We start from the raw sequence: 17,181 nt of genomic DNA on the forward strand, positions 1-17,181 counted from the left end.
GGAGCGTTGCCGTAGTTACCTTCCCCTGTACCTTGCAGGCGCTCGCTCTCGGCCGGGTCGGCCGCGGTCACCTTCTGCGAGCGGCGGGAGGGCCTGCTGATGCCGGCGCTGTTCACGGCGCGGACCCGGAAGTGGACGGCCTGGCCCAGGGTCAGACCCGTCACCGGGTATTTACACACCTTCACCGGGGTGTCGTTACACTGGACCCAGTGGTCGCTGCCTGCCTCACACCTGGGGGGGGGGGGAGAGAGGCACGATGGTCACTCAGTGTTGGCAGATGTCATTGTTGAAGGGAGTGGGGGGGGGGGGGGAGGGAGGGAAGAGGGAGGAATTTGGGAGGGATGGAAGGAAGGATGAGGGAGGTAAGAGAGTTTGAAAGTGCTAATAAAATAAAAGACGCTATGAAGTACGATAATAAAAAGAAGGAGGGATGGAAGAAATAGAGGGAGGGAGAGAGGGAGAGAGGGAGAGAAGGGAGGGAGATAGGGGAAGGAAGGAGAGAGAGGATGTCATAAAGGACCACAAACTGCTTTAATTCCAGGCATCTTCAACCAGGGATAAGTAAAAAATAACAAAAACGATTTTTTTGTTTGAATAACAATAATAATAAACAAAAAATAATGAAGGTAATAATAATAAAGGGAAGCCAGTAAGAGAGGGGGGAAGAAGAGAGTGAGAGAGGGTATGGAAGAGAGAAAGTGTAATGCAGAGAGTGCAACAGAAACGTGTGGACCATGAGTCTCAGGTGAACCACGAGGTACAGTTCATGAAGTGGTCGTGAGAAGGAGCCAACCTGTCCACAAAGTATCCTGAGACGGCTGCTTCGTTGGTGGTGTTGGGGGGCTTCCAGGAGACCAGGGCAAAGTCCATGTTGATGTCAAACACCTTCACACTCATGGGGGCTCCGGGGGCACCGGCAACAGAGGGAACAGCATCTAGGAGGGAGGAGAAGAGGGGGGAACAGAAGGATAGAGGGAGAGAAGATGGGAGAGAAGAAAGGAGCGAAGGAAGAATGAAGGATGAGAAGGACAAGGAGCTAATGAGTGGACAGACGAACAGACAAATAAATGGATTGATGGATGGAAAGACGGACGAAACGACCAGAGAGCGAGAACCAGAGATGGAAAAATGGACAGACAACAAACAGATAAACCAGTTAAACAGACAGACAAACAGACACAAATACAGAACGATCTACAGACAGATTGACTTTGAGACAGACAGGAAAATAGCCAGACAGAGAGAACGACAGGTAGACAGAAAGACAGGTATACACACAGACAGACTTACAAACAGATTAACAGGTAGATGGACAGGTAGACATACAGACAGGTAAACAGACAGACTTACAAACAGGTTAATAGGTAAATGGACAGGTAGAAGGACAGGTAGACAGACAGACAGACAGGCAGACGGAGGGTACCTTGGACGAACAGGTAGATGGACAGACAGAATGACAGACAGACAGACAGACAGACAGACAGACAGACAGAGACATACAGACAGACAGACAGACAGACGGAGGGTACCTTGGATGAACAAGTAGACGGACAGACAGACAGACAGACAGACAGACAGACACACAGAGAGACGGGGGATACCTTGGATGAACAGGTAGACAGACAGACAGACAGACAGACAGACAGACAGACAGACAGACAGACAGACAGACAGAGGGGGGTACCATGGACGAACAGGTAGACAGACAGACAAACAGACAGACAGACAGACAGACAGACAGACAGACAGACATACAGACAGACAGACAGACAGACGGAGGGTACCTTGGATGAACAAGTAGACGGACAGACAGACAGACAGACAGACAGACAGACACACAGAGAGACGGGGGATACCTTGGATGAACAGGTAGACAGACAGACAGACAGACAGACAGACAGACAGACAGACAGACAGACAGACAGACAGACAGACAGAGGGGGGTACCATGGACGAACAGGTAGACAGACAGACAAACAGACAGACAGACAGACAGACAGACAGACAGACAGACAGACAGACAGACAGACAGACAGACAGACAGACAGAGGGGGGTACCATGGACGAACAGGTAGACAGACAGACAAACAGACAGACAGACAGACAGACAGACAGACATACAGACAGACAGACAGACAGACGGAGGGTACCTTGGATGAACAAGTAGACGGACAGACAGACAGACAGACAGACAGACAGACACACAGAGAGACGGGGGATACCTTGGATGAACAGGTAGACAGACAGACAGACAGACAGACAGACAGACAGACAGACAGACAGACAGACAGAGGGGGGTACCATGGACGAACAGGTAGACAGACAGACAAACAGACAGACAGACAGACAGACAGACAGACAGACAGACAGACAGACAGACAGACAGACAGACAGACAGACAGACAGACAGACAGAGGGGGGTACCTTGGACGAACAGGTAGGCGCTGTGCTCCGTGGTGCCCTCCTTGGTGTAGATGCGGAGGGTGTAGAGCCCCTCATCGTCTTTGGCCAGGCGGGGCAGGTTGAGGCGCGCCAGGCCCCCTCCCACCTTCATCTCAGCCAGGGGCCCGGCCTTCATCAGGTGATCTGCTCACAGGGGGGGGCGAGGGAATGGTCAGGACCCTGACTCTGGTGGCACTTTGGAAAACATTCGTGTGAAACTGGTAACGACGTCTGCTCTACACCAGCCCAAATATAAACCGGTAAAGCTGTCAATTATTGACGGTTTCCGTGGTAACAGCTATCAGCCCATACTAGTGTTTTAATCCGTTTTTGGAAGGTGCTGTCTGTCCAAGGGAAAACATGTTTTTCCAGCGATATCTGGACCACGTCACAATCTTCAATCAGTTTGGGTTAGGGTTAGGGACATGGCCTGGGTGTGTATCAGGACTCACAGGGACATGGCCTGGGTGTGTATCAGGACTCACAGGGACATGGCCTGGGTGTGTATCAGGACTCACGGGGACATGGCCTGGGTGTGTATCAGGACTCACAGGGACATGGCCTGGGTGTGTATCAGGACTCACAGGGACATGGCCTGGGTGTGTATCAGGACTCACAGGGACATGGCCTGGGTGTGTATCAGGACTCACAGGGACATGGCCTGGGTGTGTATCAGGACTCACAGGGACATGGCCTGGGTGTGTATCAGGACTCACAGGGACATGGCCTGGGTGTGTATCAGGACTCACAGGGACATGGCCTGGGAAGCGATCAGTACTTTTGGGCACATGGCCGATTTTTATGCTCCAGGATATCTCTAGTGCTTGGTTCAGGGCTTACCATCTCGGTACCAGTGGGCCAGTGGTGGCAGGTTGGGCAGGTCGGGGACCACCACCATGGAGCACGCCAGGCTGATGGAGCCTCCCTCCACTCCGAAGCTGACGGAGAAGCGCTCCAGCAGGGTGACCTCCAGCTTGCTGGGGTGCATTTGTGTCAGGCGTGGCACTGGGTGGAGGAGGAGAGCTACTGGTTATACTGGGAATAGGACTGGGAGGAGGAGGAGGTACTGTAGTTTGTGTGAGTATATAAATATATATATATTTATATATATTCCTGTTTCCACAGCTTATTAAACCACTCAGACCTGTCTCCTTACCCCACACACAAACACGCTTCCACACTTAATAAAACCATCACTCACCTAGTCCAAGCTGGCATGACTCTCCAGCCCCCCCTGCTGGCCCTGAAAACACATGGAGAGATAGAGAGAGAGAGAGAGAGAGAGAGAGAGAGAGAGAGAGAGAGAGAGAGAGAGAGAGAGAGAGAGAGAGAGAGAGAGAGAGAGAGAGAGAGAGAGAGAGGTTTAATAAATATAACCAGGATAGAGAGAGAGATAGAGAGAAAGAGAGAGAGAGAGAGACTCACTCTTAACAGTAACAGTAGCTTTGCTGGTGGCCGTGCCGAATGGGTTGCTGGCCACAGCGCTGTACTCTGCAGTATCACTGACAGCACTCCTGCAAACAAACGAACATCAGGTCAACGCAAAGTAACATTCAGTTGGGCCATGGAAGGAGGGGAAGAAATTAAGTGGGACCACCCGTTTTGGTAGTGGTCATCCACCGGGTTCTAATCGTTAAGGGGTGTGGTCATCCACTGGGTTATAATCGTTAGGGGGTGTGGTCATCCACTGGGTTCTGATCGTTAGGGGGTGTGTTCATCCACCTGAGGGTTCGTTAGGGGGTGTGGTCATCCACCGGGTTCTGATAGTTAGGGGGTGTGGTCATCCCCCGGGTTCTAATCATTAAGGGGTGTGGTCATCCACCTGAGGGTTCGTTAGGGGGTGTGGTCATGTGACAGGCAGGCTCTAATCGTCAGGGGGTGAGGTCGTCCACCAGAGTGTTCTAATCATTGGGGGCGTTGACATGTGACCGTGGCTAGTTGATGTTCAGGGAGTGTAGTCATTGTTTATTGTTGGACTCAACACTCATAAACTTCTGCATCTGTCACTGTTCAAAGAGGACCCTGTGCTCCTAAAGTCAAACGTTTCCATGAAGGGTGAGGGGGGGGGGGGGGGGGGGGGGGGAGGGGGTAAGGGTGGTTCTGAAACGTGATGTCAGGCCTCAGGAGCGCCAGCCCTGGGAGGAACGGCCGGCTGGCCGGGATGCCAAGGAGAAGGGGGGGGGGGTGAGAAGGGGAGTAACGCGACCTTCACTCTGGAGGGACTATTTAAATCCTGCGGCCGTCTCAGCTGTGACGGGTGGGGCCAGGGCCCCAGCGAGCTGCTGCAGCCAGGTTACTAATAATAATAACATCAGTGCCTTTGTTGTGAGTTGAACTACCACGGTGTAACCGAAAGACCATTTAATGTTAATTCAACAGGAGGGAAAGGAGAAGATAGCAAGAGATCTTTCTATTGAATTGCTTTGGCAACATTTTTCATGAAACTTTCTTGTCAATAAAGTATTGACATCTTGAATTCTGAAGAGGGAGGAGGATATAGAGTGATCCAAATATCTTACTTTTTCTCTGCTTACGTCTCTGTGACTTTATGCATAACATTTATTCATAATTTATAGTCCGACATTATTTTTCCTCTTTGGAAATGTTAATTTCAATTATCTGTGTCATTAACTCTTAAACTTTAATTAAATTGAATAGAGAGAAAGAGAGATATAGAGGGAGAGAGAGATACAGAGAGACAGAGATACAGAGAGATACTGAGATACGAAGAGATAGAGACAGAGATAGACAGATATACAGAGAGATAGAAAGAGACAGACACAAACCAGTCCAACTAATCCAACAGCACTTTCTTACCATACATTTCTACACTTTTTAAAACATAATAAAATTAAAACATGAATTGCTTTTCTGTGGTATTATAGCATTATAATATTGTACATATAAACAATAGTTAACAACATTAATAGTTACAAAGATCTAAGTACTGACTTCAATGTATTTTTAAAAAAATGATCTGGCAATTATCTTTATTTTGTAATAATTAACTTTTTTCTTTTGCAATGTAAATTTTGGTTTTCCATGCCAAAAAAGCCCTTTGATTAAAATCGAAAAGAGAGATAGAGAAAGATAGATAGAGAGAGATCGATAGAGACAGAGATTGTGACATACATTGAGATAGTGAGAGATAGAGAGATAGAGAGATAGAGAGATAGAGAGCGAGATAGATAGAGAAAGGTAGAGACCCACAGAGATAGAGATAGATAGAGGGAGGAGTGGATAGTGGTAGAGAGAGGTAGTGGTACAGAGAGAGAGGAGGTGTATTTCAGGCTCTTTTAACGCTGGGGTCAGCACGTGGGAGGAACAGCTGAGGAGTCTTGAGGAGCAGGCCAGGGAACACCTCCTCCTCCAAATAGGAGACGCAACTCTCTATCTCTCCCTATGCCTCTCTCTCCCTCTCTTTCTCTCTCTCTTTCTCCCTCTAGCTCTCTCTATCACCAGCTCTCTCAGTTTAAATGAAATATATTTAAAAAGTCTTTATTGGCATCGACTCTCTCTCCCCCCCCCCCCCCCCCCCCCCCCCCCAAACCCCCCCCCACCGCTAACTCGTCCATGTGTGGTGACCCGGCGAGTGACGATGTGTGAACTGCACAACATGTGCTCCCATTCTCAGTTCACACCTTCAGTCTGACCTGCTTGTCGGGAATGAATCAACTGATGGTGGAGAGCGTTGCGCTACACAAGGGTTCAAGAGGTGATACTGAGAGGTGATGGACGAATGAGAGGCAGAGCGAGATGGAGGGATAGAGGTGGATAAATACAGAGGGAGGGACAGAGATAGAAGTGGAATAAAGATAGAGAAAACAAAGATGGAGAGACAGAGATAGAGGTGGAGAGATAATAGAGGTGGAGAGATAGAGGTGGAGAGATAGAGGTGGAGAGATAGAGGTGGAGAGATAGAGAGATGTTGATATAGAGATGGAGATGGAGATATAAAGATAGAGGGATGAGATTCAGAAAGACAGATGGTGAGATAGAGAATGAGGGATGAGTAGGGGAGATGGAGCTGGAGATGGAGGGATGAGATGGAAATAGATATATAGAAATGAGATGAGGATAAAGTGGAGAGATAGAGATATTGAGATGGAGACGGCGGGATGGAAGGGAAGGACACTTACCTGCTAATAATCAAACCATGGACTCCATATTTGCTCTCAATCTTGTACTTTCCGGGTGCGTTCAGAGGATTCACGGGAACGCCATCTTTAAACCTGGTGAGAGTACACAACATTAATAAAACCTACACACTGGTGCACAACTTTACACTACACTACACTACACAATAACAACACTACACTACACAACAACAGTACCAATGGCAGCACTACACTACATAAACGTCACAGCACATAACTACACAATATAAATAACACAACAAGCTGCTACACAACATTGGACAACATAAACACTAGAGCTGTTAGAACTCAAACCGTCTTACTTGGTAAATAGATAATTACTGGTAAAGAGACATCTCAGATAACATGTCTGCAACATCAACTATTTTTCCGCAAGAGAGTATGACCACTGTCTTCATTCATTCCCTGATTTGGTATGGCTATGGTATAAACTACATAAAGGGTCTCACTTCTCTGCAAATCTTCTGTGGAAACAGAGATTATGGTGCAGACTGTAATTGTTTCCACAAGGCGGGTATGATGCATCCTCATGTTAGGACATAGCTGAGCTAGACAGATCCCCTTTACCAGGGCAGGGGACACAGTTATGAACCAAGCTTACCAACTGACGACGGGCCTGGGGTGACCGTGAACGGTGCAGTACAGCTTGACCGGGGTCTTCTCCCACACAGTGTGGGGCCTCAGGGCCACCAGGAAGTCAGGGAGCTTGTTCCCCTCCTCATACAGGTCTACCTTCCTACTCATCCTCTCCTGCACCTGAGGGCACGGGGAACGTGAAGCAGGGGATAGCGTTGGTAGCTGAAGCGACTTGGAGTGAATTCAGAAACTGAACACTTAACTGGTTGGTCCAGCCTCACAGCAAACCGTAACATCCGATTCTAAATCGGGTCATTGCTTCTAAATGTCCGGGATAACTTGTAGATGTTAAGGATGACTTGTAAACGTACTGAATGTACTGAATTCCCTAAAGCATCTAACACCTAGATGCTTTAGGGAACACAGACTACAGGCTGGTCATTGGTCGCTCAACTATAAATTCTAGATGTTCAAATTGACTTCCAAATGTCGTCTTAAATGTTCTGTGTTTTATACATTTAGGATAACTTTGAGGTGTACAAGTGCACTTATAAATGCTCAGGATGTCCTCTGCTAACTCGTAGCCTCTACTAACTAATGTCTAATACAAATAACTCTCTCTTGACTACAGCACAGTGTGGGTGTGGCTGGTACCTCTCTCTTGATGGCCAGGTTGTCCACCTGGGCCTTGGTGGCCATCCTCATCCTGTGCAGCTCCTCCTGGATCGCAGCCAGGCCCTTCCCCACATGGGTGGAGACTCTCTGGTATTCCTCCACCTCCTCCGTGCTCCTGAAGGACAGGAACTCTCACCTTACTGGGACATGACACATTACCCTGGAAAAATAAACCTGGTGCATCCTGGAACACATTCTGACGTGAAATGCAATCATAATGTATTCAATGTAACATTATCAATAGAGGCTGTTGGACCCTATGTAAGATGGCATATAGAAACTGCGGGACACTGATGCCTTGTAGGGATATGGTTAAGAGATTGCAACCTGAGAGCCCTTGTTGTATTCATTTGAGGAAGCTGAATGCATGGGGGATGAGATTATTGTTTTCCAGAATAAGATGTTGAGATTAGTGCTGATATAAACACCATCAATTCATCTTTCAGGAATCCTCCCAGGGGACATCAGAATGTCCAATTGTTTGAGGTTACGGCTTCAACTGGCTACGACAACTGGTTGTACAATAACTCTGAGACACTGGAAGTTCTCGTCTCCTTCTGCTTAAGATGAATGGATGGAAATGATGTGACAAGTGGCCACATATGAACTGGTAACATATAGTGTGGCAGGAAGAGAGGACACATCATTAAATGAGGTCTGGGGCATATTCCTCACTGTAATCAAAGAATCAAATGCTCTATTGGGAAGAAGTATCAACTGTCTACCTGTCTATCCAACTACGGTATGTCTACAGGTATACCTCTCTAACTGTCTACTGTATTTTTCTATTATATACATTTATTTATTTTATTATATTTGTATTATAGTCTTATTATTTCTCACTGTTTGTATTATTTGGGTTAAATGTATAGCTAAATGTATTTGACCATGTTTACCAAATGTGGTCTGTTCTATTAGATTGGAAGTGGATTGGGACAGACTTATCTACTAGTGTACATCTGTATGATGCTTATTTTTTGGTGCACTTGGGTTCAAACCGCCCCATCCCCACAGTTTCAAACAATACCCTGGATACCTGTACACTACCATGGACACTACCATGGACATTACCCTGGACATTACCCTGGAAACTACGATTGGCATTACCCTGTTAACCAGGTGGCACCAGCCTTTTTGAACCCGAGAGCTACTTCAAGGGTACTGAATCGTACGAAGGGCTACTTGACTCACAGGCCTTTTCTGCCCGTAGGGCACTGCCAGGTGGGTAGTTGGCCTGAAAGTTATTGTGACAGGTAATGAAATTTCACTCCACATTGGTCCACTTGGCCGTCACAACAGTCGCCACACAAATAAGACTTCCACATCAGAACCCTTATCCCCAATCATTTTGAAAAATTACAAGTTTTCTTTCTCTTTTATGCCTTGTTTTTCTTAATGTTATTTTAAATATTGTCATTGCCATAAAAAAAAACATCCATGCAAGTCTTATTGATTTAAAAAGAACAACATAATTATATAATTTTGAGCTATTTTTAGAACATGCCCTGCGGGTGACACTCATGGTCCCTGTGGGCGGCCAGGTGACCGCGGGCACTGGGCCAGGTGCCCGCCGGCACCGTGTTGGCTGCCCCTGCTGTAAACTACCATCGACACCAGTCTGGGTACTACAATGGAAATGACCCAGGGCACGACCATGGACATTGTTTTATAAAGCACTGTGAATAATGTTTACATCCTGAAATTAAAATGTATTTCTATATAAATGTATACCCATATTGTGAATATGAGTATATTTATCGGTAGTAAATTGACCATTCTTATGAAATGTTTGACTCTTATTGTACTGTAACTGTCCCATACTTCTGCTGGGACACATTCCCGTCAGGATTATTAAAGATCATCTTATCATAACTTACTGTGGAGGACCTCATAGTGTAAGAGTTTTATATGACATTGCTATTTCTACAGGGAGCGTCCAGTGCTGAGTGTTTCGGGGGGTGTTGGTTTACGTCTAAAATAGCCTGGGAAGGACTCACCTCTGCCGGAACTCCGGCACCGTATACGCTGGTTCTGCCATAGCCTCCGTGGCCTGAGCCTTTACCTGGCTCACCGAGTTACAGGTAGATTTCCTGTTGGGGCGGAGCCAATGGTTAGCACCTAGCTAGTCACATTCTGTTCACATTCTAGCAGGTGTACTGAGACCACACAGCGTTGTCGTGCCCTGCATTGCATTGCCAATCACAGATATGTTTTCAGACCAATGCCGTTCTTCAATACCAGAGCAACTTAGCTTCCTGTTCTCTGTGCTACTAACCCTAACCCTAACCCTTATTATTATTGATATATGAATGGTCTCAAATGTAATTAAAAGAATAACAGAAAGTTTGTTTAGATGCATAACTTGAACATGGATTTAATGACAGGGTAGGCAATTTATTTAAGAAGCATTCTTGTCATATTTGTTCTGGTGATGTCAATTCTGTTCACATTCCGAAAGCAATCAATTAATCCATTGCTCTGACATAAAAAAGTAAAAAATCTGCTATCTGTGGCTGCAGGACTGTATAAGCCATCCAATCATTTCCTTTGGCCCGAATGGAAAGATTAGATGACTTACCTGTCCATCTATGGAACCTATTTCAGTAGATACATATTGATGAATCAAGTGTGGAGAATAGTGTGTCTATGGACATGAGCAGGTTCCCAAGCCCTGCCATCAGATGGAGGTCAGGTTCAAGGAGGTGGCCTGGACCCCATGACATCAGCCTCTCCATGACAACATGGCCACCTCCTCCTCTTACCCCGTCAGCAGGTCTCAGATCACATCACGGCACACAAACTGCAAAATGGAGCCCTCTCCCCTCTGCTAGGGAGCTATCCAAGCTAGCTAGCCAGCTAGCATTTAGTGCTTTAAGTGAGTTAAAAGCTATTGCAGCACCGTTTACCTAACTCTGTCCTTTAAGACAATACATAAGCATTAGCACATTAGCATCATTGCTTATCAAGGACCGTGGCTTGGCAGCAACCACTGTAGCTGCACATAACTAACTACAGGCTGGGGAAATGATTAGAATAGACACAAAAAGATAGAAACACAGACAAATACAAGCCTTAGACAGGCAAGGAGACCGACAGAGAGACAAGCGCAAAAAAATAAATGCTCGTACTACTTATACTTAAACATAAGTCACAAGCTCTGCGTGTTAGGGCCTAGTACACATCTATGGCTCTCGCGGTTTGTGCTCTGGGTCAAAAGATAGTACTTCTGCAGCTGTAGTACTACCCAAGCCGTATAACCTCAGCCGTTATGCTACCTGAACAGGTGAGGTACCCTACCTGAGGTACCCGACTGCCTGCTGTCTCTTGACAACATGTTTAGAGTGAAGTGAGCGGTAATCAGTGCTGACGTGGCTCGCGGCCTTCTTCTTATATACGACTTTGGAAGCCATGTCTGAGTAAACTGTTGAAGAACACCTTGGCTAAGATCACCAGAGAGGAGGAGGTGGAGGAGGAGATGGAGAGGATGATAGGGAGGAGAGACAGCAATGAGCGAGAGACAAGGAGAGGGAGCGGCATGGAGGAGAGGAGCCAGAGAGGGGGTGAGATGAAGAGAAGAGAGGAGGTGTGAGAAACAGGAGGAGGAAAGGAGGAGGGAGGAGCAACTGGTCACTATTGTATCTGTGAGAAAGATTAACAAAAAATACAGCCGCTCTGACATATGCCGAATAACTTCAGGACACAATATACCCTTTGACTGTGTCATTTCTGTGTATCTATAAATAAGCCATTAAACACTTATTGTATGTTAATATCAAGTCAAAGATATCCAGGCCATTGAGGAGACAGTTGCTGCTGCTCTTGTACATATAAGTTGCACTCAGCAGATGGCCGTGTTTCACCTTACAGCTCCAGCTATGAATAGCGAGGAGCATGAGATCAGGGGGAAAAGAAGCAGACTTTTAAAGTGTGTTCATGACGAGAGATTCCCTAACCTGCAACTTCTCAAACTATTAGCCTTGACCTCCAATTTGCATTACGAATGCACAATGCCCAGAAAACAAGCCATACAGACATAATTACATATTAAGGATAGAAAGTGATATATATTTATGGAAAAATATATGCATTTGTATATGAATATACACACATAAACACACACAAACTAAAATGCTTTAGACTGAGCCGACATGTGAGTTCAACAGCAGACTATTCCTCTTTTCCACTCAACAGCAGGCAGATCCACAGGGGCGGATAACGATTAGACTCAAGCACTTTGTCCCCTGACAGTTGACAGTAGCCTAATGGAAATAACCTCCCAGGGATAATGTGTCCGTCTTCATCGTACATCGGGGGGCACACATAGGCAGTTCCACACCGACACTCGACTTGTCAGGAAGAAAAATGAATAAAAGCTACTTACCCCGAGAGATTAAAAGAGCAGAGCGGTGGCAGACCAGCCTAACGCCGTTTAGGATACACTTGTGCTGCAAACCAAAATATGAGCCGCGCTCAACAAATGCCGATCCCCTTCCATCCCTTGTATGGACGCACCTTCGACTATATATAGCATTTAGTCCGCTTTTCACACGCATTTTGCACTTGATGCGTTGCACAGAGCGCACCTCCAGTCAGACATCACTTCAGAAACGGTGTAGATGCGCTCTTTTTGGATATATTGAGGGATTTTGTGGTATTGCGGGACTTTGTTGACTAATTTACGGATACAAAAATAGTTAATAGGTAGAACACATCTAAAGAACATACACAACATATTGATGACGGAGGTTAATCGATCAACTCTAAATAGTGAGTGCGTAAAGTGGAGATGCGCAGCTCCTAGACGGACTAGTTCAGTCCTAGACGGACATACGTGATTAGGCTACGACTTAACTAGTGGTTTGATCAAACTTTTCGGATATTTTCTGGGGAAAGTTGGGTTAGGAGCCCTACGGCACCATTTTAGGGATCTGGGGACTCAAGCCTCAACTATTTCCAGCCACACCATTGGCTATTTAAAGCAACGGAGATAGTCTTGAGAGAAAGCGATATGCAGAGTAGTCACTGCGAACTAATTTAGCTCCCCTATCCCCTCATTCTGTTACACACCAGCAACACCACAGGAAGTAGAAACACATGGAGGGAATGAATCCCGCTTTCTTTATTTTTTACCATACATTATAGCAGTGCATTATTCATTGGACGGTTCATATTTGATGTCTCGATTGACTGGTATTAAAATGCACAATTTTAATTATTTTAAGTAATCGCACTTAAAGTAAGAAATAGTTAGAGCTTTCTGTGAAATAAACTGGTGTAGGGTGCATAATATGGTTTCCCAGCAAACCAGGTCAGTGTACTCTCCGCCAATCCGAGAGCGTCGGATGTTTATTTGGTACATACCGCCCTCTAGTGTTCATCACTGTGGAAGTTCATCAACCTCTTCCCTGCTAAGCACTAACACGGACTTGATACATCCATCGATTACCATTGGATAGATAGATGCTTAATGTGCAATTTGTTTAGTGAATTTATAAATGTAGTGAATTTATATGTATACCATGGGCAATACCTGAATTCCTTCTTGATTGACTTCTGCCGATGTTACACAATTTTCCCTTCTTTGATGAATGAAGATTGAAGTGTTTCCCTCGCATCTCCGCATCCTGACAGACTTCCCGCCGCCACTGCTCTGCACGCTGACGGGGGCGGGGGAAGTTTTTGTTTGGATTACAAAGAAATGACTGCAGCAGCAATTCTTATTTTGGAAAGACGAACGAAGACAACACTGGCTAGCTCATTGAATAGGTAAAGTATATGATGAATTATAAAAAAAAAAAGAAAAGGTTCCTATGTTCCCCGGTCTGTTAGGCTACTTTTTCCACCATTACCGCCAAATTTCGGCCGAGATAACCACCATTGCATGTCTTTACCTTTTGTGGAAGAGGGAGAGACATCGGAGAACCTGACGCAGTCTATTCATAATATTGTAATGACCACGGATGAGGCCGTGAATGAAGTATTGATTAGACAGAGATTTATTAGATAGGCCTACCTAATAAACCGTTGGAACACACAAGACCGGAAACCATAGCAACGCCGGTAAACAAACCCCGAGTAGCCCAATCCCTACGAGAGCTCCCCGCGCTACGGCCATCCGGAGGCGCACAGAGCTTTTGGCCGTGATATTATGTATACAATTATATTATATTATATACTATTATACATAGCGCTCCGGTAGTCGCAAACGGCAACAATCACTTTCTCCTTCATGCTGCAGTTCACCCGGACTGCACTGCACTGAGTTGGCCGGTTCAACGCTGATTGGCTGTCATATTTTCAAAGATTGATAGATTGTGGGGAACATAGGACCCCGGCAATAGTGGGCGGATGGTGTATAGGGGCGATTGGGGCGACGCACTACCAACTGGGAGAAAGAGATTTTTTTTCTAACAAATTCTATCGCAGCAAAAGTAGTTTTTCAGTGTTCTAGACATATTATCTGTCATTGTCCAATCAGAATCGTCAGATTCAAGTCGCGTTTCAAATGGTCCCGCCTCTCTGGGCGAATTCATTGACGTGGAAAATCGCCCATGGATTCTCCCATTGAATGTTATGTTAAAACTTTTTTGGGGGGAAAATGAGCCTTCAATGCATTATTCCATTGGGATTTGGGACTCGCCGTGCTTGCGTCATACGTAACTGCGCAAAGAGCGCGAAGCGATATCTTCGATCAAGTGACTTGCTAATTTCAACATGGCTGCTAATGTGTGCAATTCCGTTGCATCTCTGAAAGAAGTTCCTTTTAGTCTACGATCCAATTCAGAGAAATTGGCATTAAAACAATCAGGACCTCCAAGACCAAAATTAATAAAAGAAAGCGGTCGCACGTCGACATTCTGTACCAGAAGCTCCAGAAGAAGGACATTGATGCAATCTTCATCAAAAGGGCCCTCGAGAGCTTCACAAGCAGTGTGCAGACCATTAGGTAAGATAACATTTATATAATTTGATCCTTCTCAAAGCAAAGCTCTGTTATGAGAACATATGCATGAAATGTATTTGTGTTCTTTTTTTTTAATAACATGTTCTTTTTTATAATATATTGCCAGTGGTGTAATCTAGCATGCTTTACTCTGTGCTGGATATCCTGGTTAGGCGAGGCACAATGGATAGATTAAAAAACAGTGTTTAACACTAACATTATGCATCCCTGCCCATTTTAAGTGGGTATACTCATCAGGCCATCAGTGTGTCTTGAACAACCACACATAAAAGGTTGCCCATATTATATTGATATTTTATCGTATTTGTCTAAAAGCAGACTTTACTGTAGATAGATTTATGAGTGAAATTACCGACACAATAGATAAAAAACAGTGTTTAACACTAACATTATGCATTCCTGCCCATTTTAAGTGGGTATGCTGACATCTTTTTACTGGATAAAGTGTGAACATGTGCATCCCGTAGACTACAGTACTGTACACAGCCTAACAAACACATTATTGGTTTGTTTGCATTCAGAGACTCTGACCAGCTGCAAGAGCCATCAGGAACCGACCAAGAGACCAAGGACGGCTTTGACAGAAGAGGCGAAGCAGAGGCTGTCTGAACAGTTCTGCGACACCATCCTGGCTCACACCAAAGCGAGGTTCTCTTTCATTGGCCATCTGAGTGCTACCTTAGTACAAGGAATATGTTTCAAAGGTACTGCCATTCATTTCCTGCTGATGCTCTGAATGCCACTGTGAAGGCATATCCCACGCTGAACAAGGCAAAGCTCAAGACGGAACTGTCTCTGATCTATGAGAATCCTGAAGCAGCTTCAGTGTGCATATTGTATGTAGTTCTCTGCAAACCAATGGTGGCATCATGCCTTCAGTGTGCATATTGTATGTAGTTCTCTGCAAACCAATGGTGGCATCATGCCTTCAGTGTGCATATTGTATATAGTTATCTGCAAACCTATGGTGGCATCATGCCTTCAGTATGCATATTGTATGTAGTTCTCTGCAAACCTATGGTGGCATCATGCCTTCAGTGTGCATATTGTATATAGTTCTCTGCAAACCTACGGTGGCATCATGCCTTCAGTGTGCATATTGTATATAGTTATCTGCAAACCTATGGTGGCATCATGCCTTCAATGTGAGAGAGAGAGTGTTCACTCTCTCTCACTCTCTCACAAACACACATACAGATAGAGACAGAGAGAGAATGTTAACTTGTGTATAATTTCCAATTATTATTGATGTATTTGCACTTTTAATCTTTTTAAAAAAATAATAATAATTTAAAACTTATTTCCCCGGCTCCATTCGTCTTTGTAAGGAAATGTTCTATTTTGTCTTTATTATTTTGTTAGAATGCACCAGAATGCTTCATTTGTATTGGAAAATCACAAAAAAATCTTCGTGGTTGCCCCCAGACCCCCCTATGGGGGTTTGGTTGCGAAATTTCAGCCCCCCCTAAAATAAAATTCACCAGCCGCCACTGGGTAAATGTGAGTAATTGTGGTTAATCTGGGTCTAACAAATGATAACTGATGCTAACTACGGTAACTGGTTAACTGGTGGCCAGTAACTAGGGGTAACGGACTCTGGGCTCTCAAGTCTCATGCATTGGGCGTGAGACACACGCATTTCAATTTTCAACCCATGCACACGCTCACATGCCAAACTTCGTATTTCTCACTATTTAACAGTGGAACAGGTAGGAATCAAATGGGTTCCCAGTACGTAGGGTGACCAGAAGTCCTCTTTTGCCCGGAATTGCCCTCTTTTTTAGATATTTTTAAAAAAAATGTGTCCGGGCGGAATTTCAAAATCGTCCGGGATTTTATTAAAGCCTCATACATGTTGACATTCAATTTGCGTTGCGTTTCTCTGGGTCGTTCACAAACGAGTCAGGCTACGCCCTCCCCTACTCTGTTCTGTTCTCTTTGCATTGGTGGAAGTGACTTTAGAGTTACCGTCATGTTTTGTATGATTTATTTATTTTTACCATTATTGTTTTACAGGGACAAACATTAACAAATTTCTCCTACAGAGGATTGATAAAGTTGTTTATATTGAACAGAATGTTCAATATAACCCCCCCCCAACAAAATCTCAATCTGAACTCAGTTCAAAACTTGAGAGCGTCTAACGGGGAGTAGCTAACTGTTTAGTATAAAGAGAGTTATTGGAGCATAATAACATGATGAGGGGGTTGTGCGGTGAAGGGGCCTCCTCTTTGGAATGTTGCACCACACACACACACACACACACACACACACACACACACACACACACACACACACACACACACACACACACACACACACACATATACACACACACACACACAGACACACACACATGAAGGCACG

General features: G+C 45.2%; 1 protein-coding gene across 5 annotated transcripts in view; it reads right to left on the bottom strand.

Annotated features, from left to right (window-relative positions):
- The window catches only part of myom2a (myomesin 2a), a 28,252-nt gene extending 15,917 nt beyond the window's left edge, over window positions 1-12,335 (bottom strand). For 3 of the 5 annotated variants that reach the window (XM_030351442.1, XM_030351440.1, XM_030351439.1), the window contains exons 1-12: window positions 12,232-12,335; window positions 11,148-11,290; window positions 9,848-9,940; window positions 7,830-7,965; window positions 7,201-7,355; window positions 6,582-6,674; window positions 3,868-3,956; window positions 3,644-3,685; window positions 3,283-3,447; window positions 2,425-2,586; window positions 794-935; window positions 32-231 (exon numbers count right to left, since the gene is read on the bottom strand). In XM_030351442.1, the coding sequence (XP_030207302.1) occupies window positions 32-231; window positions 794-935; window positions 2,425-2,586; window positions 3,283-3,447; window positions 3,644-3,685; window positions 3,868-3,956; window positions 6,582-6,674; window positions 7,201-7,355; window positions 7,830-7,965; window positions 9,848-9,940; window positions 11,148-11,260 (1,390 nt within the window). In that variant the 5' untranslated portion in view covers window positions 11,261-11,290; window positions 12,232-12,335. Of the gene's footprint in view, window positions 1-19; window positions 232-793; window positions 936-2,424; window positions 2,587-3,282; window positions 3,448-3,643; window positions 3,686-3,867; window positions 3,957-6,581; window positions 6,675-7,200; window positions 7,356-7,829; window positions 7,966-9,847; window positions 9,941-11,147; window positions 11,291-12,231 lie in introns of all 5 variants that reach the window. The other 2 variants (XM_030351443.1, XM_030351441.1) reach the window with 2 other exon arrangements.
- Window positions 12,336-17,181: the final 4,846 nt, after the last annotated feature.

The sequence above is a fragment of the Gadus morhua genome, chromosome 3 (assembly GCF_902167405.1).
Source record: "Gadus morhua chromosome 3, gadMor3.0, whole genome shotgun sequence".
In the NCBI taxonomy this organism is placed as follows: domain Eukaryota; kingdom Metazoa; phylum Chordata; class Actinopteri; order Gadiformes; family Gadidae; genus Gadus; species Gadus morhua.